Source organism: Hyla sarda, chromosome 9 (genome assembly GCF_029499605.1).
Source record: "Hyla sarda isolate aHylSar1 chromosome 9, aHylSar1.hap1, whole genome shotgun sequence".
Classification (NCBI taxonomy): Eukaryota; Metazoa; Chordata; class Amphibia; order Anura; family Hylidae; genus Hyla; species Hyla sarda.
Window position 1 is genome coordinate 31,736,006 of NC_079197.1, and position 27,456 is coordinate 31,763,461.

At 44.6% G+C, this 27,456-nt stretch overlaps 1 protein-coding gene across 2 annotated transcripts in view; it reads left to right on the forward strand.

Annotated features, from left to right (window-relative positions):
• Positions 1-24,481: 24,481 nt before the first annotated feature.
• NR6A1 (nuclear receptor subfamily 6 group A member 1) overlaps positions 24,482-27,456 on the forward strand; it is a 267,100-nt gene continuing 264,125 nt past the window's right edge. For both annotated transcript variants that reach the window (XM_056540026.1, XM_056540030.1), the window contains exon 1: positions 24,482-24,618. In XM_056540026.1, the coding sequence (XP_056396001.1) occupies positions 24,579-24,618 (40 nt within the window). In that variant the 5' untranslated portion in view covers positions 24,482-24,578. The remainder of the gene's footprint in view (positions 24,619-27,456) is intronic.

A 27,456-nucleotide genomic window follows, 5' to 3' on the forward strand; every position in this document is an offset into this window, starting at 1 on the left:
GTGAGAGCGAGACATGATGTCCCAGATGTGCTCAATCAGATTCAGGTTTGGGAAACAGGCGGGCCAGTCCATAGAATCAATACCTTCCTCTTGCAGGAACTGCTGACACACTCCAGCCATATGAGGTCTAGCATTTGTAGTGCACCAACGGGTGTAATGGCGGGACCATGGGTGTGGAGGTGTGAGTGGTGGGACCTGATGGTATTAACCCCAGGCGTCGGATGGTATTAACCCCTATGTGTTTGTGACGCCAGTGTGGTTTTTGGCCTCCAGAACACAAAACGCCCAGATTCTCCACTATCCCAATTGCTAGTAGTGAAATGAGAGTCCACAACCAGTTATGTTCAAACAGAGGCTCTTTACTGAGTAGAAGACAGGTGTAATTATCTTCACAGCTAAGGCCAGAATTCCCAGAGAGGTGGCCAGGACCCAGAGGGCCTCGCAGCTTGCTGGACCAATATACTTATAGTTAACTTGACTTGTAATTAGACTTGGCTTGACTATGTGCAGGACTTGACTACTTGTAGTGACAGCAGACATAGACTTGAGACTTACTGGAGAGACAGTAGCTTTGTGGCCTTCCAGATGCTGATCACTTGCCCTGAGTTCTCTGGTGGCTGTGCTCAGTAGCAGATGGTACAAGAGAAGAGAGTGAATTGTAATGGCCCCTTTATATACTGAGGGAGCTGGACTAAAGCCCATTGGTCAAGCTGTGGGTCATAGGTTAAGCTAGTGCTCTCTGGGAGTACATGTGAAAACAAATCATGTGGCTGCATAACATAACATGTGACAACTTACACACAGGTCTTTGAGACCTCCCACAGGTCCTTTATACTATCCAAACATAGGGATCCTGTCTAAGCATTAAAGTGACATACTCACCATATAAAACAACAAGGAGATAGGTGGAGAAAACAGGGGGAGACTCTGCAGGGGGAGCCCCCAGGTCACTGAGGGACTCAACCTGACAGGGCCTACAGGTAGTACAGGACCATGTACCTGTACTGGGACATCACACATTGCCTTGCATTAGGAGGAACCCAGGGCCAACCGCACCAGCATATGGTCTCACAAGGGGTCTGAGGATCTTATCTCGGTACCTAATGACAGTCATGCTGGAGGATGTTGCAGGCAGCAGAACATTCTCCACGGCGTCTCCAGACTCTTTCACGTCTGTAACATGTGCTCAATGTGAACCTGCTTTCATCTGAGAAGAGTACAGGGCGCCAGTGGCGAATTTGCCAATCTTGGAGTTCTCTGGCAAATGCCAAACGTCCTGCACGGTGTTTGGCTGTAAGCAAAACCCCCACCTGTGGACGTTGGGCCCTCATACCACCCTCATGGAGTCTGTTTCTGACCATTTGAGCTTACACATGCACATTTGTGGCCTGCTGGAGGTCATTTTGCAGGCTCTGGCAGTGCTCCTGCTCCTTCTTGCACAAAGGCAGAAGTAGCGGTCCTGCTTCTGGGTTGTTGCCCTCCTACGGCCTCCTCCACGTCTCCTGATGTACTGGCCTGTCTCCTGGTAGCACCTCCATGCTCTGGACACTACGCTGAAAGACACAGCAAACCTTCTTGCCACAGCTCGCATTGATGTGCCATCCTGGATGAGCTGCACTACCTGAGCCACTTGTGTAGGTTGTAGATTCCGTCTCATGCTACCACTAGAGTGAAAGCCCCAACAGCATTCAAAAGTGACCAAAACATCAGCCAGGAAGCATAGGAACTAAGAAGTGGTGTGTGGTCACCACCTGCAGAACCATTCCTTTATTGGGGGGTGTCTTGCTAATTTTCTATAATAACCTGTTGTCTGTTCCATTTACATGACAGCATGTGAAATTGATTGTCAATCAGTGTTGCTTCCTGAGTGGACAGTGTGATTTCACAGAAGTGTCATTGACTTGGAGTTACATTGTGTTGTTTAAGTGTTCACTTTTTTAAGCAGTGTATTACTGCGTTCGTAATGACCCATGCTATAAAAGGGGTATGTTATTTTGCCTATATATAGTGAACGTCGTATGGGAAAAAAAATAATGCCAAAATTGATGATATCTTTTTAACACTTTCCTTGATATAACACATTTACATGTACACAGCTCTGCAGCATACACATTATTGTATGGTACTACTTACACAATTACACAAGTTGCATTAACCCCTTAAGGACCAGGAACATTTTGGCCTTAAGGACCAGAGCGTTATTTGCACATCTGACCACTGTCACTTTAAGCATTATAAGGGTGTTCCAGGAAAAAACTTAGATATATATATATATATATCAACTGGCTCCAGAAAGTTAAACAGATTTGTAAATTACTTCTATTAAAAAATCTTAATCCTTCCAATAATTATCAGCTTCTGAAGTTGAGTTGTTCTTTTCTGTCTGGCAACAGTGCTCTCTGCTGACATCTCTGCTTTTCTCAGGAACTGCACAGAATAGAAGAGGTTTGCTATGGGGATTTGCATCTACTCTGGACAGTTCCCGAAACAGGTGTCATCAGAGAGCACTTAGACAGAAAAGAACAACTCAACTTCAGCAGCTCATAAGTACTGAAAGGATTAAGATTTTTTAATAGAAGTAATTTACAAATCTGTTTAACTTTCTGGAGCCAGTTCATATATATATAAAAAAAAGCTTTTTCCTGGATAACCCCTTTAATAACTCTGAGATGCTTTTACCTTTCATTCTGGTTCCGAGACAGTTTTTTTGTGACATATTCTACTTTTTATTAGTGTTAAAATTTTGTCGATAATTGCATTATTTCTTGGTGAAAAATTCCAAAATTTGATGAAAAAATTGAACATTTAGCATTTTGTTTTTCCTTTGAAACTCTCTGCTTATAAGGAAAATGGACATTCCAAATAAATTATATATTGATTCACATATACAATGAGGGAGATTTATCAAAACTTGTCCAGATGAAACATTGCTGAGTTGCCCATTGCAACCAATCAGATCACTTCTTTCTTTTTTGAAAAGGCCTGTTAAAAATGAAAGAAGCGATCTGATTGGTTGCTGTGGGCAACTCAGCAACTTTTCCTCTGGACAGGTTTTGATAAATCTCCCCTAATATGTCTACTTTATGTTTGCATCATAAAGTTGAGATGTTTTTACTTTTGGAAGACATCAGAGGGCTTCAAAGTTCAGCAGCAATTTTCCAATTTTTCACAAAATTTTCTAAATTGGAATTTTTCAGGGACCAGTTCATGTTTGAAGTGGATTAGAACTGCACCACTTAAAGTATTCAAAATGACATTCAGTAAGTGTGTTAACCCTTTAGGTGTTTCACAGAAATAGCAGCAGAGTAAAGGAAAAAAATTCAAAATCTTCATTTTTTTACACTCGCATGTTCTTGTAGACCCAGTTTTTGAAATTTTACAAGGTGTAAAAGGAGAGAAACCTTCCTAAAATTTGTAACCCAATTTCTCTCGAGTAGGGAAATACCTCACATGTGTATGTTAAGTGTTCAGGGGGCGCAGTAGAGGGCTCAGAAGGAAAGGAGCAACAATGAGATTTTGGAGAGTGAGTTTTTCTGAAATGGTTTTTGGGGGACATGTCACATTTAGGAAGCCCCTATGGTTCCAGAACAGCAGAAAAAAACCCACATGGCATACCATTTGGGAAACTACACCCCTCAAGACACGTAACAAGGGGTCCAGTGAGCCTTAACACCCAACAGGTGTTTGATGACTGTTAGTTAAAGTCGGATGTGTAAAGTGAAGATTTTTCATCAAATTTACCATTTTTACAAAGGGTAATGGGAGAAAATTCCCCACAAAATTTGTAACCCCATCTCTTCTGAGTATGGAAATACCCCATGTTAGGACATAAAATGCTCTGCGGGCAAACTACAATGCTCAGAAGAGAAGGAGTCACATTTGGCTTTTGGAAAGCAAATTTTGCTGAAATGATTTTGGGGGGGCATGTTGCATTTAGGAAGCCACTATGGTGCCAGAACAGCAAAAAAACAAACAAAAAAAAACAAATGGCATACTATCTATTGAGATTATGGAGAGTGGATTTGTTTGGAATGTAAGTCGGGGGCCATGTGCATTTACAAAGACCCCCCATGGTGCCAGAACAGTGTACCCCCCCCCCACATGTGACCCCATTTTGGAAACTACGCCCCTCACAGAATTTTATAAGGGGTGCAGTGAGTATTTACACCCAACTGGCGTTTGACAGATCTTTGGAACAATGAGCTGTGCAAATGAAAAATTAAGTTTTTCATTTTCAAGGACCACTGTTCCAAAAATCCCTTATTACATTACATGAGGGGTTTAGTTTCTAAAATGGGGTCACATGTTGGGGGGGAATTGTTCTGGCACTATGGGGGCTTTGTAAACACATGTGGCCTTCAATTCCGGACAAATTTTCTCTCCAAAATCCCAATGGTTCTCCTTCTCTTCTGAGCATTGTAGTTTGCCCGCAGAGCACTTTACATCCACATATGGGGTATGTTCTTACTTACTTGTAATGGGATTACAAATTTTGGGGGTCTTTTTTCCTATTTTCCCTTGTGAAAATGAAAAATTTGGGGTAACACCAACATTTTATTTTTATTTTTTTTTTTCATTTTCCCATCCAAATTTAATGAAAATTCGTCAAACACCTGTGGGGTGTTAAGGCTCACTATACCCCTTGTTACGTTCCATGAGGGGTGTAGATTCCAAAATGGGGTCACATGTGGGTATTCATTTTTTTGAGTTTATGTCAGAACCACTGTAAAATCAGGCCCCCCTGTGCAAATCACCAGTTTAGACCTCAAATGTACATGGTGCGCTCTCACTCCTGAGCCTCGTTTTGCACCCGCAAAGCATTTTACGTCCACATGTGGGGTATTTGTGTACTCAGGAGAAATTGCATTACACATTTTGGGGGTCTTTTTTTCCTTTTACCTCTTATGAAAATAAAAATATAGGGCAACACCAGCATGTTAGTGTAAAAATTTTTTTTTTTACACTAACAGGCTGGTGTATTCCCTAAGTTTTCCTTTTCATAAGGGATAAAAGGAGAAAAAAATAAATTTGTAGTGCAATTTCTCCTGAGTACGGAAATACCCCATATGTGGCCCTAAACTGTTTCCTTGAAATACGACAGGGCTCCGAAGTGAGAGAGCACCATTTGAGGACTAGATTAGGGATTGCATAGGGGTGGACATAGGGGTATTCTACACCAGTGATTCCCAAACAGGGTGCCTCCAGCTGTTGATAAACTCCCAGCATGCCTGGACAGTCAGTTGCTGTCTGAAAATGCTGGGAGTTGTTGTTTTGTAACAGCTGGAGGCTCCGTTTTGGAAACACTGCCGTACAATACGTTTTTCATTTTTATTTGGGGGGGGGGGGGAGTGTAAGGGGGTGTATATGTAGTGTTTTACCTTTATTATGTGTAGTGTAGTGTTTTTAGGATACATTTGCATGGGCAGGTTTACAGTGAGTTTCCCGCTAGGAGTTTGCGCTGCGGCGATACATTTGCCGCAGCTCATACTTGAAGCAGGAAACTCACTGTAAACCTGCCCGTGTAAATGTACCCTGTACATTCACATGGGGAGCAAACCTCCAGCTGTTTCAAAACTACAACTCCCAGCATGTACTGTCAGACCGTGCATGCTGGGAGTTGAACTTTTGCAACAGCTGGAGGCACACTGGTTGGAAAACCTTCAGTTAGGTTCTGTTACCTAACTCAGTATTTTCCAACCAGTGTGCCTCCAGCTGTTGCAAAACTGCAACTCCCAGCATGTACTGATCGCCGAAGGGCACGCTGGAAGATGTAGCTATGCAACAGCTGGAAGGAAGCAACTACAACTCCCAGCATGCGGAGACAGCTGTTTGCTGTTTGGGCATGCTGGGATTTGCAGTTTTGCAAAATCTGGAGGGCTACAGTTTAGAGACCACTGCACAGTGATCTCCAAACTGTGGCCCTCCAGATGTTGCAAAACTACAAATCCCAGCATGCCCAGACAGCAAACTGTTGTCTGGGCATGCTGGGAGTTGTAGTTTTGCAAGATCTAGAGGGCCACAGTTTAGAGACCACTGCACAGTGATCTCCAAACACTGCACAGTGATCTCCGGCAGGAACCGAAATTCCCACGGACTTACACGTACGTCCTTGGTCCTTAAGTACCAGGGAGCTAGGACGTATGCGTACGTCCTTGGTCCTTAAGTGGTTAAAAGAGTTCTGTAGAGAAACATAACTTATGCCCTAGGATAGGGGATAAGTTATAGATTGCCGGGAGTCCGACTGCTGGGACCACCCGGTGATCTCATGAACAGGGCCCTGGCAGTCTGCTGGAGAGGGGCGTGCCAACCCCCGCATGCAGCGATGGCTGGCATGCCCCCTTTATGTATCCCATAGAGATATATGGAGGAAGCATGTTGGCCGCAGCTTCCTGGGGGGTCGGAATGGCCGCTTCCGGCAGACTAACAGGGCACTGTTAATGTAATTGAGGGGGTCCCAGCTGTTGGACCCCCCGGGATCTATAACTTATTCCCTATCCTTTGGATAGGGTATAATTTATGTTTCACTGCACTACTCTTTTAAGAACATGTAATTTTCAGCAAAAACACAGCCAAGACATTGTAAAAATATGTAAAAAATAAAATAAAAATGCAACATGTAATCACAATCTTAATTAAAAAAAAACATAAATTTGCATAATAGGTCAAATTACTTTCTCCTTGTGGCAATATGTTTTTAAAAATGCAATTTAAAGGCTGTCCGGGCATGCTGGGAGTTGTAGTTTCGCAACAGCTGGAGGCACCATGGTTGGAAAACACTGTTCTAGACCCTCCTGATATCATTTTGATAAACTAATCGCAGTTAAAAAGGCTTTAATAAGGTTTTTGTTTTTTTGTTCCCTAACATCCGCAGGCTTCACCTTTTGTCCATAACAATAATTCATTCACTTCACACCATTGACAGGACAATATACGGTAAGCAGGAGATTGGCTGGATAAATGTAAACCAGACCTTAGTTTTCCACCCCCTGCAGTCTTTCTGATGAGATCCTGTTGATGAACTTTATAACCCATGTGCTGCTTTACCGGGGAAATTCACTATTAACTGCACAGAACATACCTCTCTGTAGTCAGCTGGCCAATTTTACGAGTCCATCAAAACGTCTCGAAACTCCAAACCGCTGCTACGGAAATGGAAGCGGGAAAAACACAAAGTGCAGATTAAGGAGAATTTGGCAGCTGCATTTATAGTATTTAAGTAGAATATTTAAATGATAGAAAAAACTTTTTATTAGGTTTTCATACAAGGCAAAAGCGGTAAAGCCAGCCAGATGGCACCTATATGTAAGCATCTTGCTAACAGATTCAAAGTAAGACTTTCCTAATATACAGGTATGATTGGAAAAGCCTCCTTTACCCGCAGGGCTGTCCGAATACAACCATAAAGGAAAAGTATCATGAACAAAAACGTATCCCCTATATGCAGGATAGGGGATAACTTTTAGATTGTGTAGAATCCGACCCCTGGGACCCCCGTGATCTCTTGTATGGGGCCCTGGCTCTCCCCGGGAGTGGGGCATATCACCGCCCCCCCCCCCCCCCCCCCCGCATGAAAGTGGCGGCCGACATGCCCCCTCCATATGTCTCTATGGGAGGACCAAAGACAACCGAACGGCTCTCCCATAGAGATATATGGAGAGGGCGTGTCAGGTGCGCTTCGTGCAGGAGTCAACACACCCCATGCAGGAGCTGGGACCCCATATAGGAGAATGCAGGGGGTCCCAGCAACTGGAAACCCCGCAATCCAAAACTTATCCCCTATCCACAGGATAGGGGATATGTTTTTGTGCATGATATATCTCCTTTAGGGCTTCTGCACATGGGTATGTGGTGTCCTGGTACAGGACTTGGTCCTGTCCCTTTGTCTGTAGTCCCCTCAGCCAGAGTCCCCCCATGCTAGTAGGGCTCTCCTGGAGGGCTAACCCCTAGTCGCCTCTTGTGAGGAGCCTGTACCACAATCCTCTGCTAAAAGACTGTTATGTTACCTGCAGTTGCATAAAATATACAGTAAAGTTTATTCCGGTTTTCATCATCTTCTGCTGTGGATATTCAATTATTCCTTCCTCTCTATCGTTTTTGGGATGGTTAGCGGTAGGACTATTGCATTGAGGAAACCTCACCCTGGGGTCACGACAATTAAGGGTTAATTCTATACCCTACACTACCACTCCGCAACACCTCAGACACCATTACCCCTCCAGGCTACCACATAGCTTTTTGGCGTCACGAACAGGATACGGGTGTGTGCCTACAGCTGTTTAGCCACCATTACTGAAGCAATAGTACTCCCCTTATTAAGAACTATGTTAAAGACTGTGACTCATGAATAGTGTGAAGTTTTCGCATGCCGCAAATATATATGCGCACAAAAGTGTATGGGACTGTGCAATTGATACTGTGTGTGAACGGTGCGCAAGAAAAGTAAGAGGGGAGGCGAAGATTTGTTCGCTGCAGAGATGTGTAAAGTGCGCGGCGAAGCTATGCTGCGATCCTCTGGCTCATTCATCCCTGAAGGGGTTAACTACTTGCCTGAGAAGCGCGCAAAGAAATGTGTCGCAGCCAAAGGGGAACTCTGATTCATCGCTGGTGTTTGCCGGGGGACCGGAAGACGGGGCTGCACCGATGACATCCTTCTGGCCAGCAGCCATTTTAGTGGAGCCTCACATAAAAGGAGCACTGCAGCACGACCTCTTCAGTCTGTACAGGAAAGCAAGGAGTACAGACATGGCAGAGTGCAGTGCTACACGTGTTGAGAGTCACAAGATGGTGCCTGAACAGCGAAAAGTTGCTGCAGCCGCAGCGCAACTTTTTCAGCCGTTGTCCATCAGCACCGAGGGGACCTGTGATTTACCTCCGCTGCCTGAGGACGACAAGTGGCCGGCTACCTGGGGAATCACCAGGGACATCCAAGACGGCATCACCGGTGAGACTGTCCCCTCACCACCGGACATGGGGGTCCTGGGCTGAGATCCCAACAGAGTAATCTGACGTATGCCGGCGGAAGCCGCTTTTTCCTCCTCCTCTAGCCCAGAGCCAGAGATCCCAGGTCACCCTGCCGAGTGCACGCCCGCGCTCACCCCCTCTGCCAAAATGGGTGTTCGGAGACAAACCGGAGTTGATCCAGTATATGTGGGACCACATTCTTCCTGGTCCTGGGAAGTCCCATCCACCGGTCCCCACAGCTCAGAGAGAGAGGGCCCGCAGGGAGGCTGAAACTGCTGCAATTATAGAGAAGCTGAGAGCCCAGTACAGGGAGCGTTATGGGCCAAAGAATCTCCCCTATGAAGAAAGGATAGAGCAACAAAAGGATACCAAACAGCTGGAGGCCCATTATATTAGAATGTGGGACTACCCCCGAGAGGGTGAAGCACCGCTAAAGCGCCGACGCGCTACTGTAATTAAGTTCAACAAGGCCAGGGGATTTGGTACCCTCCAAGATTGCAGGCATGGGGGTGCCATCCTGGTGAATCGGGGGGCCGTGCAGCGGAACTATTTGCTCAGGAAGTGCCACTCCTTGGAGGCGGGGGAGATAGTTGAGTACACCCCTGTCCAGAGTCTGCGGGGTGAGTGGGCTGCAGCCATCACGAGGCCCGAAAACCCCACTCAACTTCCATTCACTTATTTTCCTTCTGATGATTGGGAGGCGGATCCGTTTGAACTCAGGCCGACAAGGCTACCCACAACTGCCTGTGAAGAAGTGGAAAGAGTCAGCATTCACGTCATTGGACATCAGGCACCTGCCAAGGTCCCACCATGATGTCTCCACGTTTGAAAATGTGCCGCGGCCTACTCCCACTGAGGAGGCGAGCCCTAAACTGCGGGCACCAACCACCGTGCCTAGGCCTACTACATGCCCAGAGGTTTGGCCAGACCACCAGGCACCGACAGAAGTGCCGCGGCCTACTCCGGATAAGGAGGTGAGGCCGGATCAACCTGCACCAACCGTAGTTCCAGGGGCCTTAGCAGCATCCATTAATTTTGTAGTAAGCGTAAACCCCTCTGTGTTGCAGTCCAAGCTTACTAATGTTGTGTGGGACACTGCCATGAACTCCATGAAGGGGTCCCCACCTCGCTCCCCTCGTTTCATGTCTGAGAGGAGAAATAACCCTGACAGGAGAGGGTGGGGTTCTAGAAGATCCCACATGTGAAGCTGCTGATCTGTTGTTTTCTCCTCATTAACTCTTTGGTACCTAGTACCTTTGTATTTTTTCTTCAACAGACCGTGCTGTTGTAACCTGTTCAAGAAAATCCCCTGGCAGGACTATGCCATGAAGAGTTCCTGGTTAAGTAACGTAACCATTCAAGTTTTTGCCCTGCCTATAGCAGAGACTTCTTGATTAAGAAGATCGTGTAAGTGTGTGCCCGGCTTTGGAGGTAGCCATGTTTGTTCATGGACTCTTAGCACTGGTGGACTGTTGATCCTTGTGTGACTTTACTGTACATATCTATAGAGTACTATATTTTCTTTGAGCAGCAGAATTGCACTTAATTGCACAACTCTTGTCTGGTTAAATAAAAGTTTATGATAAAAGGTTAAGTAAATGTAAGTGCTTATTGTACAGGAACCTCAACCTCAAGGTAAACATTTTCTTTCAGGTGTTGTGGTGGTTCCTCCAAGGTGACCTCCCAGCTCCTCTGGGAGTAAAATTTGTGTCACCCTTCACTGACACCTCATGGGAAACATTCCCCTAAGATATCAAGACTAACTTCATACACTATAATGTACACATAGTACATCTTATAACTCCCACTATTGTACTTCACAATAAACTTCAATACACATAAAAAAAAGAAAAGAAAAATACATATCTCACAATACAAGAAACTCAAAGCTTTAGGGACTGTAACATGCTATAATCCAGTTCCATACCACTGTTTATGTTCTTTTGTCTCCTACGTGTTCAGGATGCTCTTCCTGGCCAGAAGATGCTCCTGTAGCTCAGTAAAATGCACGTATCCAGAAAGAAAACCGTATGTAGGTGTTATCTAGTTAGAGTTCTAGGGGTGAGAGTGTAGAACCAATAGACCCTAGTAGCTAAGGCATTGGTCAGAAAGCCTCAGGCAAACCAATCCGAAACAAGTGTATAACTGTAATAAATGTGTGGTATAATAAAAGTCCAGTATAATAACTATTGTCTGATAGGAAAAAATATATATATACAAGTGAGATTTATGGTGTGTGTATAAGCATTACCCTCATCATATATGCTATTAATTCAGTGTCAAATGTCATTGTCAGTCATCAAAAAAAAAAAAACAAGGTATATATACAGTAATGCATAGTTAATTGTATTAAAAAGAAAAAAAAAGAAGTAAACACAATCCAAGCTAATAGTAAGCTTGTTCATTCCCTCACTAATCCTGTTGGTGACCTAATTCACTGTGATCCAGTTCGTGAATTCATAGTCCTCCATCATCCTGTTCGTGAATTCACTGGTCATCATAATTTTGTTTATGCAAAAGTTAGAGCTTGCAAGGACATTCCACAATTCCACAAGACTCTTCATTGTTTTTCTACAGCCTTTAAGCCATTCCTTTCCTCTGCCTTTGGGGACCTTTTTCGAGGACGACTTCTTTTAAGTAAGGGGGTTTGTGGTGTCCCGGTACAGGACTTGGTCCTGTCCCTTTGTCTGTAGTCCCCTCAGCCAGAGTCCCTCCATGCTAGTAGGGCTCTCCTGGAGGGACCCTAGTTGCCTCTTGATAATGTGTATAAATGTATATATCCATATATTTTATCATAGTATGTCTATGTATGGGACCTTAGAGGTCATGTGCCTTTAAATAATTGTGTTATGTTAAGGTTCAAGGACCTTTGGGTCATGTGACATACCCATAGTTCCTTGGGTCAGGACTGACAGGTTTGCAAAACCAATGAACTTTGTTCCACCCCCTTAGTATATAAGGGGCTTCTGCCACTAAATTCTCTCTCTTCCTGCTGGATATTGAAGCAGCAGTACTTACTCGCGCTTTAGATCCGGACTATCAGAGAATGCACATCTCATATTTCTTCATCAATTCAAGCTAGGCCTGAAGCCTTATCTTCCGTAGCCACTAAACCATGAGTTATATATCAGACAGGAGGCTCATATCTTATGCATTATTCTTTCTTTAATAATGCCCATAGCAGAACAAAATTCAATAAACAATCAGTGTAAAGAAAAAACTACAACTCCCAGCAGTCCCAGGACCACAGCAGCCACTCCTCGTCTGTAGCCCCTATATAAGGACTGCCCACATATAGATCCTCCTCTTTCTTTCTGCTCATGGCAGAGCATGCAAGCTAAGTGCTATCTGTGATTTAATGCTTTGGTTTTTCTTACTTGTTACTCATAGCTATTATAGATATTGTGGTGTTGTGGGAGAAGATAATCGCGATTATCTTCGCCCCTTCGCATTTTATACAATTTTATTCTGTTTCGGACAACTATCTTCTCCGGCGCTAGTCTTCCCCCTTGCTCCGGTTTATCGCTCCGCTATTCTCTTCCATCCTCCATTCCTCCTACCCTCCACCGCTTTCCCCTCCCCCTCTTCCGGCGCCATTTTACCTTCTTCTCCTCCTACTTTTCTGCGCTTCGCGCGCGCGGGATAGGGGCGGATCTTTCGGGTGTCGGCCGCATTTCATCGCGGCCTACACGCTGAGAGGGGCGGAGTTTCTATTTCGTCACTGGATCGCGCTCCTGCGCCTTCCAATCAGTACCCAGCCGGACGTAGTCTCGCGAGACTTCGTCCCTGGGTACAAGGACTCTCGGGCTCACCTCCCACCGCTGCGTCAGTGCAACGCTAGCGGTGTGGAGGACGGAGCCTGTACTACTACTTCCCTATTGTCTACGTATTTTGTAGGTAGATTGCCAGGAATTTATTCCTTCCCCTCATCAATCCTATTCTCATTTCCCATTAGTTTCACTTACAGATAAAACTGTTAGTCACTATGGCTGAGGAACCCTCATCTGCTCCCCTCAGAGGGGAGGGCTCTTTAGACTCTGCCCAATTTATGACCGCCAACCAGATACAGGATTTGATTAATAAATCTGTTCAGGCGGCTTTGGCCTCCGCCATGGTAACCTCTGGATCACTACCAGCGGTATCCGGTGCATCTATTCCGCCATTCCAAGGCGGTGAACCGCCAATTAAGAAGGGAAAGGTTTCCCATAAAAGGAAACATACCTTGGCAACATCTGACTCCCCGGCAGGGGAAGACAATAATGTGCTCCAGGCAGCCCCTACCCCGGTCTGCCAACCCCAGCATCCATCAGACTCCACTCGACCCCTGGGCCTCAGGGAGTTACAAGAGAAGAGGCACAGATCAGCTAGACGGACCAAACCCGACTCTTACGTAGACTCCTCTGACGAGGATTCGTCGGGATCATCCAGCGAGTCTGACGGCTATGAATCCAATCCTAATATCGAGGATGCTGGGGATACGGCGTTTGACACCGACGCCAACCCTGTTACACAGGGCACTGTGATCCTAGACTCCCTAGGTGAACCCCTTTTTCACCCTGATTCCATCTCTCATCCACGATCGGGTGAATGGTCCCCACTTCCCCACGTGGCCCAGTATGTGGAGCTTTGGGCTCGTAAGTCCCTAGACAGGACCAGCCGTAACAAGCTGAGGGCTGAGTGTCCTAGGCCCTTTATTCCCAATAAAGTAGTGGCAACCCCCGAAGTGGACCCCATTCTGACGAAATATCTAATGAAATCGGGTAAATTCCCTAAAAAGGGAATAGAACGCTCATTTAAAACTATTCAGGAGCGTATCTTGGACTTAATGGGCCCTCTCACTAAGATACTCAACCTGTCTGAGCAGGCCGCAACGACGGATCAACCTGTCGATACCCGTCAACTCCGTGGGTGGGCCCAGAGGGCCATATGCCTAGCAGGTACCGCCAACACCACCTGCTCGATTGAACGACGTAGGTCGATTCTTATGCGCCTCGACCCGCAACTGTCCCACCTAGCTGAAACCGAGTCTGGGCCTGCAGCAGCAGGAATGCTCTTTGGGGTAAACCTGATGAAGGACATCAACAGGTTTGTCGGCCTGTTTACAGGTTTGGATAAAGCCCAGACTTCATTAAAGAAATCAGGGACCAATAAGCTTTTTCCTCGGGCCGGCAGAGGTAGAGGCCGATCTGCCGGCCGCACCCCCTCCTATAGGCCACAGGGCAGACCCTCTGCCCAATACCAGTACCCTCAGGCTCCTCCATCCTACACCGTCCCAATGGCACAACCGTCGCCTTTCTTCCCTCCCAGAGGCCGACCTTGGCGCGGACGTGGCGGACGCGGATATCCCCGTTCCCGTCCAACTACCGGTAAGTGTGCCTGGTATTCCACATGCTCACATCCCTGTGGGGGGGCGCCTGATGTATTTTTCCCACGCCTGGTCTGCGATTACGGCAGACGCATGGATTCTACAGACAGTAGCGGGATTTCACATAGAACTCCAATCTCTACCGATTCTGGGTATACAACCAGCTCCTATCCGATTTTCACAACACAACATGGTGCTCATAGACAACGAGATTCAAGATCTCCTATCCAAACAGGCGATCCGAGAGATCGACCCTTCTTCCCTAGGGTTCGTGAGCAACCTTTTCCTAGTGAAGAAAAAAGGGGGCGGTTACCGTCCGGTCATAAACCTTCGGGAACTAAACCAACATGTCACGTATCGCCATTTCAAGATGGAGGGAATTCACTCCCTTCGCGATTTGTTACAACCAGGCGATTGGCTGGTGAAGGTGGACTTAAAGGACGCTTACCTCACCGTCCCTATCCACCAAGATTCACAACATTTTCTTCGTTTCCTCTGGAGAAACCACATGTGGCAATTTACTTGCCTTCCGTTCGGCCTGTCATCAGCTCCGTGGTGTTTCACCAAACTGATGAAACCAGTGGTGGCATCCTTGAGGAGCAGAGGGGTCCGTCTGATCATTTATCTGGATGACCTCCTCATCATGGCCCGCTCCAAAGCGCAAGCTTCTCTTCACATGTCATGGACGGTACTGCTTCTGCAGAGTCTGGGATTCATAATCAACCGAGAAAAATCGGTTTTGATCCCTCTGCAAGAGATGGAGTTCCTTGGCTTCTTGGTGGACACCAATCAAGCCGTTCTCCGCCTTCCCAAATCCAAACTGGCCCTGATCCGCAAGGAGATCAGAGCAGTCTTACGCAGAGGGTGCTTATCCTTAAGGGTACTAGCACGTTTGGTGGGCCTGCTAGCAGCCTCTATCCAAGCCATCTTCCCGGCCCCTTTGCACTACAGGGCCCTTCAGAGACTCAAGATTATGCATCTGCGCCAGGGCCTCAGGTATGCGGACGAAGTTCCTCTTTGTCCGGCAGCCATCGAGGAGTTGCAGTGGTGGCTTCGTCATGCCGTCGAGTGGAACGGCAAAACCATATTCAACTCCTGCCCGGACATCATCATAGAGTCGGACACGAGTCGTCTCGGCTGGGGCGCGCGGTGCGGGGAGGCTTCCACAGGAGGGACTTGGTCCGCCACGGAGGTCGCTCTGCACATCAATGCCTTGGAGCTCCTGGCGGCATTTTTTGCCCTCAAGAGCTTCTTGCCACAAGCGTCCAATTGTTGTGTTTTGTTACGCATGGACAACGTGGCGGCGGTCCAATACGTCAACCGCCTAGGGGGCACCAGGTCCAAGATGCTTGCAGATCTTGCCAAAGACTTCTGGCACTTCTGCCTAGATCGCAACATTATCCCGGTGGCGGAGTATATTCCGGGGGTCTCCAACACGGTGGCCGACTGGAATTCTCGCTACTTACTAGATTCCAGCGATTGGCGGCTGGATCGATCAGTTTTCCTACGGTTGAGACAGCTTTGGGGTCCATTGTGTACGGATCTTTTCACTTCTCGCCTCAATCATCAATTACCTCGCTTTTTCAGCTGGAGGCCGGACCCAGAGGCGTCGGCAGTCGACGCTTTCCGTCTCATCTGGCCCAGGGGAACGCACTACGCGTTTCCCCCATTTCAGATGATCTCCAGGGTCCTTCTACATACGATGAACCAGAGGGCGACGATTGTACTGATCACCCCCTGGTGGCCCACACAACCGTGGTTCCCTCTCCTTCTGGGGATGGCAGTGGACTATCCCAGACTTCTGCCCCAATTTCCACAGCTCCTCTCCAACCCGACCGGGGATCTACACCCTCTGGTGTTGGAGGGCAACCTTCCTCTCCTAGCGTGGTTGGTTTCGGGGTCCCGGATGCGGACCAGGATCTTTCAAGATCAGCTAGGGATCTCCTCGCCCTGGCCTGGGCCCCCGGGACTAGATCGGCTTATCGATCAGCCTGGAGGCTCTGGGTTCGTTGGTGTGATCAACGACAGATTGATCCCGTACATGCACCTGTGTCTGTAGTGGTGAACTACTTGGCGGATTCCTTTGAATCCGGAAAATCTTATAGTTCCATCAACGTTTACCGATCGGCTATCGCGGCTTACCATTGCCCAGTGGACTCTTTGCCGGTGGGCAAACACCCACTGGTATGTAGACTTTTGCGTGGCATTAAGTTTAAACGGCCCCCGCGGCCGAGATATCAGTCGACCTGGGATGTCTCCAGGTTGCTCGAGATGTTTGTCTCCTGGGAAGACAATGACGGTCTTCCCCTAAAATTGTTGTCATATAAACTGACTGTCCTTTTATGTTTGGTGTCTATCAAACGCGTCTCGGACGTGAGGGCTTTGGACGTCTCTAGGCGACAATTTTCGCCTCATGGAGTCAAGTTTTCGGTGGTCCGACGGACCAAGACAGGTATCCACTCGGTTTTTTACCCGTTTTTTCCCGCGCATCCTCGACTTTGTGTGGTTCGTTGCCTGCAGGCGTACGAATCGCAGACTGCAGATTTACGGTCTCCGGATTTCTCTCAACTTCTTATATCCTACGTCAGACCTCACCATCCGGTGACCTCCGCTACTTTGGCTCGTTGGGTGCGTTCCGCCATGGATATGGCGGGCATAGACGTCTCCCTGTTTGGAGCTAATTCTTCTAGGGGTGCTATGGCTACTAAAATAGTCACAGCAGGGGGCTCCCTTTCTGACCTGCTCATGGCTGCTGATTGGTCTTCAGAGACTACCTTTCGCCGGTTCTACTTCAGACCGGAGGACCATGTTTCCATGTCAGTTTTGTAATACTAATTCTGATTTTGTTTCCTCTGTCTCGATACTTGTTAGCTTTGAACTTGCATAAGATATGAGCCTCCTGTCTGATATATAAATCGAGATTTTCCTAGCTTGTGACGGAAAATATTAGTTATATGAAGACAGGAGGCGAGTATCTTCCCTCCCTACCCACCCTGTTATGATTTTTTGTTGTCTTTTCAGGATACTGAAGGCATTGGCTGTTTTCCTGTTTACGGATAACCTGTTGGTTAAGCACTGCTGGGGTTCCCTACAGTCCCCGTTGGGACGAAGTTAGGCCGTCGATTGGCCTCGTTTCCTGAGTTCTGGCCCTGCTGGCCGAAGATTCAAGGAGCGGTGTGGACGTCTGGCTGGCGTTCGGTTTCCTGTGCGGCTCTGATTCGCATGAAGAAAGAGGAGGATCTATATGTGGGCAGTCCTTATATAGGGGCTACAGACGAGGAGTGGCTGCTGTGGTCCTGGGACTGCTGGGAGTTGTAGTTTTTTCTTTACACTGATTGTTTATTGAATTTTGTTCTGCTATGGGCATTATTAAAGAAAGAATAATGCATGAGATACTCGCCTCCTGTCTTCATATAACTAATATTTTCCGTCACAAGCTAGGAAAATCTCGATTTATCTAGCTTAAAACTACAATTCCTGTGTGACTACTGCAACTCCAAAATACCCTAAATTCAGTAGCACAGTGGCTAGCAAACCTAAGCTCATTAACCTCAGAAGTCCCAGCAAACCTGTGAGGAGCCTGTACCACGGTCCTCTGCTAAAAAAAACTTTTATGTTACCTGCAGTTGCATAAAATATACAGTAAAGTTTATTCCAGTTTTCATCATCTTCTGCTGTGGACATTCTTTTATTCCTCCCTATCGTTTTTGGGATGGTTGGCGGTAGTAATTTTGCATTGAGGAAACCTCACCCTGGTGTCACGACAATTAAGGGTTTATCCTATACCCTGCACTACCACTCCGTAACACCCCAGACACCATTACCCCTCCAGGCTACCACAGGTATTTTACAGAGCTATAATTGGGCTAGTATAGAAGCATGTGGGGCATTCAGTGGACCACTATGGGCTTTATGTAAGGTGTGGAGGAGGTCTCCCGGGTTACTAATGTGGTGGCCCAATACGGGAGGTTTTACCCCGTACCCTTGCTGCCCTGTTAGGCAGCCTCCATTCAGTGTCCCCTGGGCCCCCCTTGCATCTGCCCCCCATGTAAATATGTTTATTATGTATTATACTATGTAATGTGTGAAGAAAGTGTTGTCACTTTAAGACTGTTTACCATGTGAGTTGTCATGTGATTGTTACCCAGGAGGTATCAGTAACCAGGTGATTTAACCTCTTAAGGACGCAGGGCGTACCTGTACACCCTGCGCCCGGTCTATAATGCTGTGTCACACCGTGACCCCGCATCATAGTGAGTCGGTCTCACCGGCTAATGAAAGCCGGGACCCTGGGCAAATAGCATGCGGCACCAATCGTTGTGCCACAAACTATTAACCCTTTAGTAGCAGCATTCAAAGTTGATCGCCACTTCTAATGTAACAAACGTTTGCGATGTCCCGATCAGCTAGAACGCGAGCGGAGGGTCCGTTATCTGCCTCCGGTGCGTCCGGTCGGCAATTGCTCCAATTAAACTGTATGGTCAACGGCGTACGCGCAAGAAAAACTTCAAAAGTCCGAAATAGAGTATTTTGGTCACTATTTATATAATGAAACAATTAATAAAAAGCGATCAAAAAGTCTGATCAATAGAAAAATGGTACAGCTAAAAACTTCAGTTCGCGGCGCAAAAAATGAGCCCCGTATGCAGAAGAATAAAAAAATTATAGGGGTCAAAAGATGACATTTTTAAACGTATAAATTTTCGTGCATGTAAGTATGATTTTTTCCAGAAGTGCGACAAAATCAAACCTATATAAGTAGGGTATCATGTTAATCGTATGGACCTACAGAATAAAGAAAAGGTGTCATTTTTACTGAAAAATGCACTGCGTAGAAACGTAAGCTCCAAAAGTTACACAATGGCATTTTTTTTTCAATTTTGTCGCACAATTAATTTTTTTCTGTTTTGCCGCAGATTTTTTGGTAAAATAACTAATGTCACTGCAATTTAGAATTGGTGGCGTAAAAAAATGCTGTAATGTGTAATTTTAAGTGCAAAATTGAAAGGGTTATGATTTTGAAAAGGTAAGGAGGAAAAAACGAAGTGCAAGAACGGAAAAACCCTGAGTCCTTAAAGGGTTACTCCGCTACCCAGCGTCTGGAACATTGAGTTCCGAACGCAATGTGCGGGCTTCCGTGTTCACGCCCGCCCCCTCGTGAAGTCACGCCCCCTTCCCATAGAGTTTCATTGAGGGGGCGGGCCGTGATGTCACGAGGGGGAGGCCGTGAACACAGGAGGCCGCACACAGCGATCGGAACTCAATGTTCCGGACACTGGGGAGCGGAGTAACCCTTTAAGGGGTTAAGGAGGACCAATGGGATCCCCCCAGAGCATCCCCCATAAAAGCCCTGGGTGGAGCCTCTGCTCTCTCTCTTGCTTCCTGCTGAGGCCCAGTCAAGTCGTGCCTAAGTGTGTGTCCAGAGTCATAGGAGGCCTCAAGTCCAGTCTGCAGCCACAAGCTACAAACCTGCAAGTAACTACAGTCACAGCTTAGTTTGTCTCCAGTCAAGTCAAGTCAGTCACTGTCATCTATTGTCAAGTCAACGTGGCACGCACTAAATTGTCCAAAACCACTGCAAGTCCCAGCAAGCCCTTAAGGTCTCTGAAGTCACTGGTCACCTCTGTCGGCCTGGCTACACTATATAGGCTGTACCATCTGTCACTCAGTAAAGCTACCGTTGTTTATAACTTGGCGTCTGAGCCATAATTGCCCCCGTGCCTAGCCCAGGATCCAGCGGTATACCTTCATGTGGTATTGAGGATAAACTACAAAAAGAGATGCTGTACCAGCTCACTCCAAGCCCACTTAGTCAAGCACGGAGTAGGGCACGGACTCACCCAATAAATTGGGTTAATGCCATCTGCCCCTAGGGTAATTCCATCTGCCCTGCATCTCACACCCCATAACACACTAAGGTTAAAGGTGTATGTCGTAAATGTTGGATAAATGCGGGTCACCTATCTCAAGATTGTAGGACCACCAAACCCTCCAGACCACTTGCAGTGAAAGGGATAAAAAAAAACGGTGTCCCAGAAACTAAAAAGTTATGTGTATGTTTGCAACTCAGTGGCTTACTTCTGGAGAATGTACCTACAAAATCTCATACTTTCAGGTGGCGGGCTGTGTGGTCAGGGCTGGACTGTATTGCAATCACTGCATTCGGGAAAACCATGTCATTGGCCACCTCATTGCCGCCATGGTGTCACCTGCATTTGACAATTACAATACAGTCACAGCCCTGGCAACACTGCCTACGACCTGCAGGTAGGGAGAAAAGCGTAAGGCAGTGCCAGTGTGCTCTTGGAAGTGAGCTGCCAAGGAGCCAGGCCAGGACAAAAATACGTTTTTAGTAGCTAAAAAAATATCTTCAAAGTGTACCTGTCAGATCCCACAAAACAAAACTGTTATATGTTACTCAGTACCTAATCCTGATAATGTACATGTAACATTTATGTAGCTATCACCGATATTTCTTTAAAAAATAGCATATTACAGCTGCCCACTGTCTTTTTCATCTTTCTGTCCTTCTCTTGCCTGCTCTATGATGACTCCTCCCCCCCTCCCTCACACTGCTGACTCAATGCTCAGCTTGGTAGCCCTGCTCTGTAACCCTTTTCTTTCTGGTTTTATGGTTTTATGCTATACACACACACACAGAATGATTATTGGGGATTGCCTGTACTCTAACACCAAAGACAACATGGTGAGTGTATAACTTACATCTTCCTAAATTAGTGCAAAGGTTTAGTGCTAAAAGTACAGTGGTTTTTAGGCATACATTTGGTTTTTATGCATACATTTTCTCTTTGTTTCTATCATCCTTTGCCAGTCTTGTAATCTTGTACAGTGTTTGGATAACTCTTTTTTGTAGCAGTGTTGCCTTCAGTTGTGTGTCTACAGCTTTTGCACAACTACAACTCCCAGCATGCGCAGACATCCTTTGACTGTCCAGGCATACATGGAGTTGTGGTTTTGCAACAGCAGGAGGCACATGTTTGGTAAAACTCTGTGTTACAGCAGTGTTGCTGCAGGCTGTGTTCCTCCTGCAGCCTTGTCAATCAGCCATCTTGTGTCCATGACCCTTGGACACACTCATGCTGCTGTGGGACTCATCAGTATCCCAGGAGATATGGGGACCCCTAGTGGTGTGATTTTCAAAGGCAGTTTTCTTTAAGTAAGTGTGAAAATTTTTTAAGAACTATTGTTTTGCCAAGATGTACAAGATATAAAAAGTTTTTATATCTGACAGTGCCCATTTAAGCTTTGGCTACACAGTGATGTCTGGTCATGTGACCATAAATTACCAAGTTGTGCTGCAGCGCCGCATCCTAACTCATTAAACTAACACAAGTGGGCGCGACTGTAGGGTCGTAATGTCGTGTGGATGCGTGACCAGAAATCGCCGTGGAGCAGTTGGCCATGGCAACCAATTAGATACCAGCTCTCATTTTTTTGAAAAGACCTCTGAAAAAATGAAATGATTGGATACTATGTTGCAACTGCTCCACAAGGTTTGATATATCTCCCCAAGTAGTATATATCTGTATGTATATACATATATAGATAGATATACACACACACAGATTTTACTTTATGACACTATTTGTTGGTTAGGATTTCTTTGCTGCAATATAATTTTATATGATAATACTTTGCTATGCTCTTAGGGCGGTGTTTTTCAAACAGTGTAGGGGAGATTTATCAAAACCTGTCCAGAGGAAACGTTGCCCAGTTGCCCATAGCAACCAGATTGCCTATTTAATTCTTAACCTCTTAAGGACATAGGGCGTACCTGTACGCCCTACCCCTGGTCCAGGTATTTAAAACGGGGTCACGCCGTTACCCCGCGTCGGTCCCGGTGGCTAATGATAGCCGGGACCCTGGGCTAATAGCCTGCGGCACCGATCATTGTGCCGCGCGCTATTAGCCCTTTAGACACGGCGATCATAGTTGATCGTCGCTTCTAAAATGAAAGCAGCTCAGTCGGGCTGATCCTGATCAGCTAGCACGCGAGCGGAGGTCCCCTTACCTTGCTCCGTCGCTTCCGATTGGCGTTTCATTGCTCCAAGCCTGAGAAACAGGCTTGAGCAATCGACCGCCTATAACACTGATCCATGCAAAGCTATAGTGTATTTCTGGTCACTTTTTATATCATGAAAAAATGAATAAAAAGCGATCAAAAAGTCCGATCAATACAAAAATGGTACCGATAAAAACGTCAGATTACGGCGCAAAAAATAAGCCCTCATACCGGCCCGTACACAGAAAAATAAAAAAGTTAAAGGGGTCAGAAGATGAGAATTTTTAACGTATACATTTTCCTGCATGTAGTTATGATTTTTTTCAGAAGTACGGCAAAATCAAACCTATATAAGTAGGAAACAACAAGAGGCGCGTCTGTATGCGCGAAATGTTGGCATCGCCTCAGAGCGCTCCGTGGAACACTGCGTGATCCCGCTACCCTGGACCGGCCTTGTTAGCAGCTGATCACGGACCGAGCGGTTAGTGCACTGCATCTCTTGTTGTTTGCTAGTTATATGATATAGTGACCCCCCGACTTATGATGGCCCCGACATATGATCATTTCAACATATGATGGCCTCTCAGAGCCCATCGTTTGTTGAAGGCAGCATCGACATATGATGCTGCTGTGTGTCGGGGCCATCGTACAAACAGCTATCTGACAGCGCTGACAACTTCAGCAACTGACAGATAGTTGTATAATGTGCCCCGTGTGCCCCGTTCTGCCTCCTATTACTCACATGCTGTCCTGCTAACTCATACAGGCTTCCACTGTGAGCTCCGTGTAAGCCCCGCCCCCCCAGTGCAGCCATAGCCAATAGCCTGGAGCATCTTGCTGCAGGCATCCAATGAGCTGCTGGCTGCCCTCCCCTTCCTTTCCTATAGAGCTGTAGTCGGCAGGATGGTAATGGAGGACATTCTGTTCCCCCTGAAGGTATTTAAAGAACTGTACAGTATTGTATGCGATGTCACACATCACATACAATACATATACACACTATACACCCCATACATCAATGTTTCCCTATCAGTGTGCCTCCAGCTGTTGCAAAACTATAACTCCCAGCATGCCCAGACAGTCAATGGCTGTACATGCATGCTGGGAGTTGTAGTTGTGCAACAGTTGGAGGCACCCTGGTTTGTTAAACACTCCCCATACACTCCACATACAATGGTCATCCCAGAACCAATTAGCAGTTTCCCATAGAGATATGTATTCAACATACAATGGTTCCGAGGCCCCAGAACCAATTACCATTTTTACATAGACATGTGTACTCGACATATGATGGTTTAAACATATGATGGTTCTCCTGGAACCAATTAATATCATATGTTGAGGAACCACTGTACTTCACCTTCGTATGTGCACCCCGCAGGTCCTGCCCGCACTCGTCCTAGGAGTCCTCCTTTGTGTATCCGGGCGGATAGTCAGGTCAGGACAGCGCATTATAGGTGTGCCTTCCCTCTTTTCTGTAATTTCCTATATAAGTAGGGGATCATTTGGACCTACAGAATAAGATAAGGTGTCATTTTTACAAAAAAAAAATGCACTGCGTAGAAACGGAAGCCCCCCAAAAGTTACAAAATGGCATTTTTTCTTCAATTTTGTCTCACAATTAATTTTTTTTCCGTTTTGCTGTGGATTTTTTGGTAAAATGACTAATGTCACTGCAAAGTAGAATTGGTGGCGCAAAAAATAAGCCATCGTATGGAATTTTATGTGCAAAATTGAAAGAGTTATGATTTTGTGAGGAAATTATGAGGAAAAAATGAAAATTCAAAAGTCCTTAAGGGGTTAACAAGGCTTCTGAAAAATGAAAGAAGCAATCTGATTGGTTGCTATGGGCAACTGTGCAACTTTTTCTCGGCACTAGTTTTGATGAATCACCCCCACTGTGTCTCCAGCTTATGCAAAACTACTACTCCCAGCATGCCCGGACAGCCAAAGGCTGTCCGGGCATGCTAGGAGTTGTAGTTTTGCAACAGCTGGAGACTCACTGTATGATAAACACTGAATCACCGTTTTAGGAATACACTACTAGTCAGTCACCGTACCGCAAACTACATTTCCCGAGAGGCTTAGCGTGCTTTACGCTCGACGCAGTGATGTCACACTCCCGAGACACGCCCCCATCTGCCAGGGATGCCTGGCTGCACCCAGAGGATGGAGCAGCTGAGCGGCTGTTGCTAAACGAGGTTCCCCGGAGCCTCCACGCCGCGGGACATGGACGATAGTGGAGCCGGGCTGCTGCCGCCTGCCCCTGGTGAGAGGCACGAGTGGGTGTGGAGAGGGCAGCATGGCATGTAATGGGGCAGCAGAGGGCATGGTTGTATTTGGGGAAGGTAGAGGATGAGGGGAGGATGCTGAGGTGATACTAGAGGCTGCACAGAGGTGCTGAGGTGATTCTCACAGAGCCCGGGTACGGGGGGCACCTGGGGGTGAATTATGGGCCATAATAATTAGATTTCTACTATGACATGTCATTAAAGTGTGTGTATGTATTTAACTTTTTATTTTATTTTTTTATATATGTTTTTCCTTTTTTATTTTTAGATTTTATGGGCAGGCTCACGTGTGTGTGTGTGTGTTTGTGTGTGTGTGTGTGTGTATATATATATATATATATATATATATATATATATATATATATATATATATACATGTATAGTAGAATCTTTTTTTTTTCTTCATTTTTTTAACATTATATTTTTTATTATGGGTTTTTCTTTTTCTTCACTTAATTTTAGATCTTATAAAGCAACTCTGTTTTTTTTTTATTCAATTTTTATTTTTTGGTTGTTGTTTTTGACAAGCTTAGATGTGTGCGTGTGTATATTTTTCTATAATTCTTTAATAATTTTTATATTTTTTTTGAACAAACTAGATTGTCTGTCATATATATATATATATATATATATATATACACACACACACACACCATAAAAGAAAAAATTATACAGGAAAAAAAGTAATATACATTATATATATATATATATATATATATATATATATATATATATATTTATATTTACTTTTTTTTCCTGTATAATCTTTTCTTTTATGGTTAGATTTTATATATGGGTTTAATAATTGATTTTATAATAACACTTGATAGGATAAACAATATGCACATAAATCTGTCTTTCATATGAATTGTTAAAAAAAAAAACACCTTTTTTTTATGTTAGTCGTTGCATCCTAGTCTTTAGTCTAAGGTACTACTCTCACCATTGTGCCCGTCGCTTTATACACAAGTCACCTGACCAGACCCCTTTTTTGGGGGGCTAAAATGATCAAAACTGTCAGTGGGTGAAAAATGAAGTGAAATACCTGGTGGATATTTAAGGTGTCAATTTCTTTGGAGTACATACCCCGTGTTATGGAGTTTGACATCGTTTTGGATGTGTCAGTGGAAGGTGATAAACTTATGTAAAATTGCTTTGCAAGGAACAATATAAATATAAACAATATAAATTATTGATTGTCATGTTTGTGCATAGGAATATTATATTATCTGCTTTTGGTGGATCACATCAACTTTCTTTACTGTATCGTAGAGTAACGTTTCTCACCCTGTGTCTGTTGTGAAACTACAACTCCCCTTATGCCTTTGGCTGTCAGGGCGGAATGAGAGTTGTAGTCTTGCATCAGCTGGGGAACACTGTTGTAACAGATTTGCTTTACGGCTTAATTTATTTATTTATATATTTTATTTGTTTATTTTGTATCAGAATGCAATTCAAATAGGCTAATAAATACAATGTAGCCCAGGGGAGTGCGGGAATGGTAAGAGGATGATATAAACATATTTTGTATAAAAAAAAAAATTAAAAAAATCTACGCATCTTTTGTAGAATTTTGATTACATAGAATTTATTCGGTGTGTGTTACACAGAAAGGTTCAGGATTCTTAGCACAGGTAAGGGAATATTCTGAAAATTGCTGGAGAATGTAAAAGGAGACGTCCACCTTATGCCAAGTGCATGTCTCTTGTCAGGGTCCCATCTTTAGATTTGGCCTAAGTAATGTATTTAATGATTCTTAATAAGAATTAATACAATTCTGCGTATTTTCCCAAATTAAATTTCCTCTTTAGTGTACGGTTAATACAATGGGCAATATAAACAAATAGTCAATACATTGCTGTATATTTATACTAAAGACTAAGAGGTGTATAGTCTTATAGTTCCTGTCAATCACAAACGTTGATATTATTAATAATAATAATTATATATATATATATATATATATATATATATATATATATTTTACATATTCGTTTATTCGTTTCCATTTAAATACATGTTCTCTTTGCTGGACTTTTATATATTAACTATGTTCATACGTATTTGTACATAGTATATAATTTTTATGTACAATTTTTTCATATATGTTATTATATGTTACACTTATATACATATACAAGTGTGTGTGTGTGTGTATATATATATATATATATGTATATATATATATATATATATATATATATATATATATATATGTATATATATATATATATATATATCATTTCTTTTTTCTTTTTTTTTTACTTATCTCAATTTATTTATTAAAAAAACTTTGAATACTAATTGTATTTAGGGTGAGAAAAGCCACATAGTTTCTCCTGTCCTGGATTATTTTAAAAACATATTTTTTATACACATCAATTGATTTGTAAAATATTATATAATTGTTATAATAAATAATGCCTATTTTGTATATATGTTATATACATAGTATTTTTATTTTCCTCTAAATATAGTATGGTATTAAAATAAAAAAAATAAAAAAAATATATATATATGACATTATGGTAATGCCATTTTATATACCTTATTATTTGTTCTACTCTATTTAGTTTGTATAACTAAATAATTCTATCTTGTATCTTATTCACATGGTGTTAGCATAAGTTTTTCAGAGTACGGGATAAGTTTGATCCTCACTGCGGATTATATAAACATTATTTATTTTTAAGAAGGTGATTGATTTGTTCCTGGCATTGCACAGGAAGCATTGCCTGTATTATAGGACTGTCCTTTCTATAATGAGGTCACTGCCTCGGCTAACCCTAAAGTTGTATCAGTTCTGCTTTTCTGGA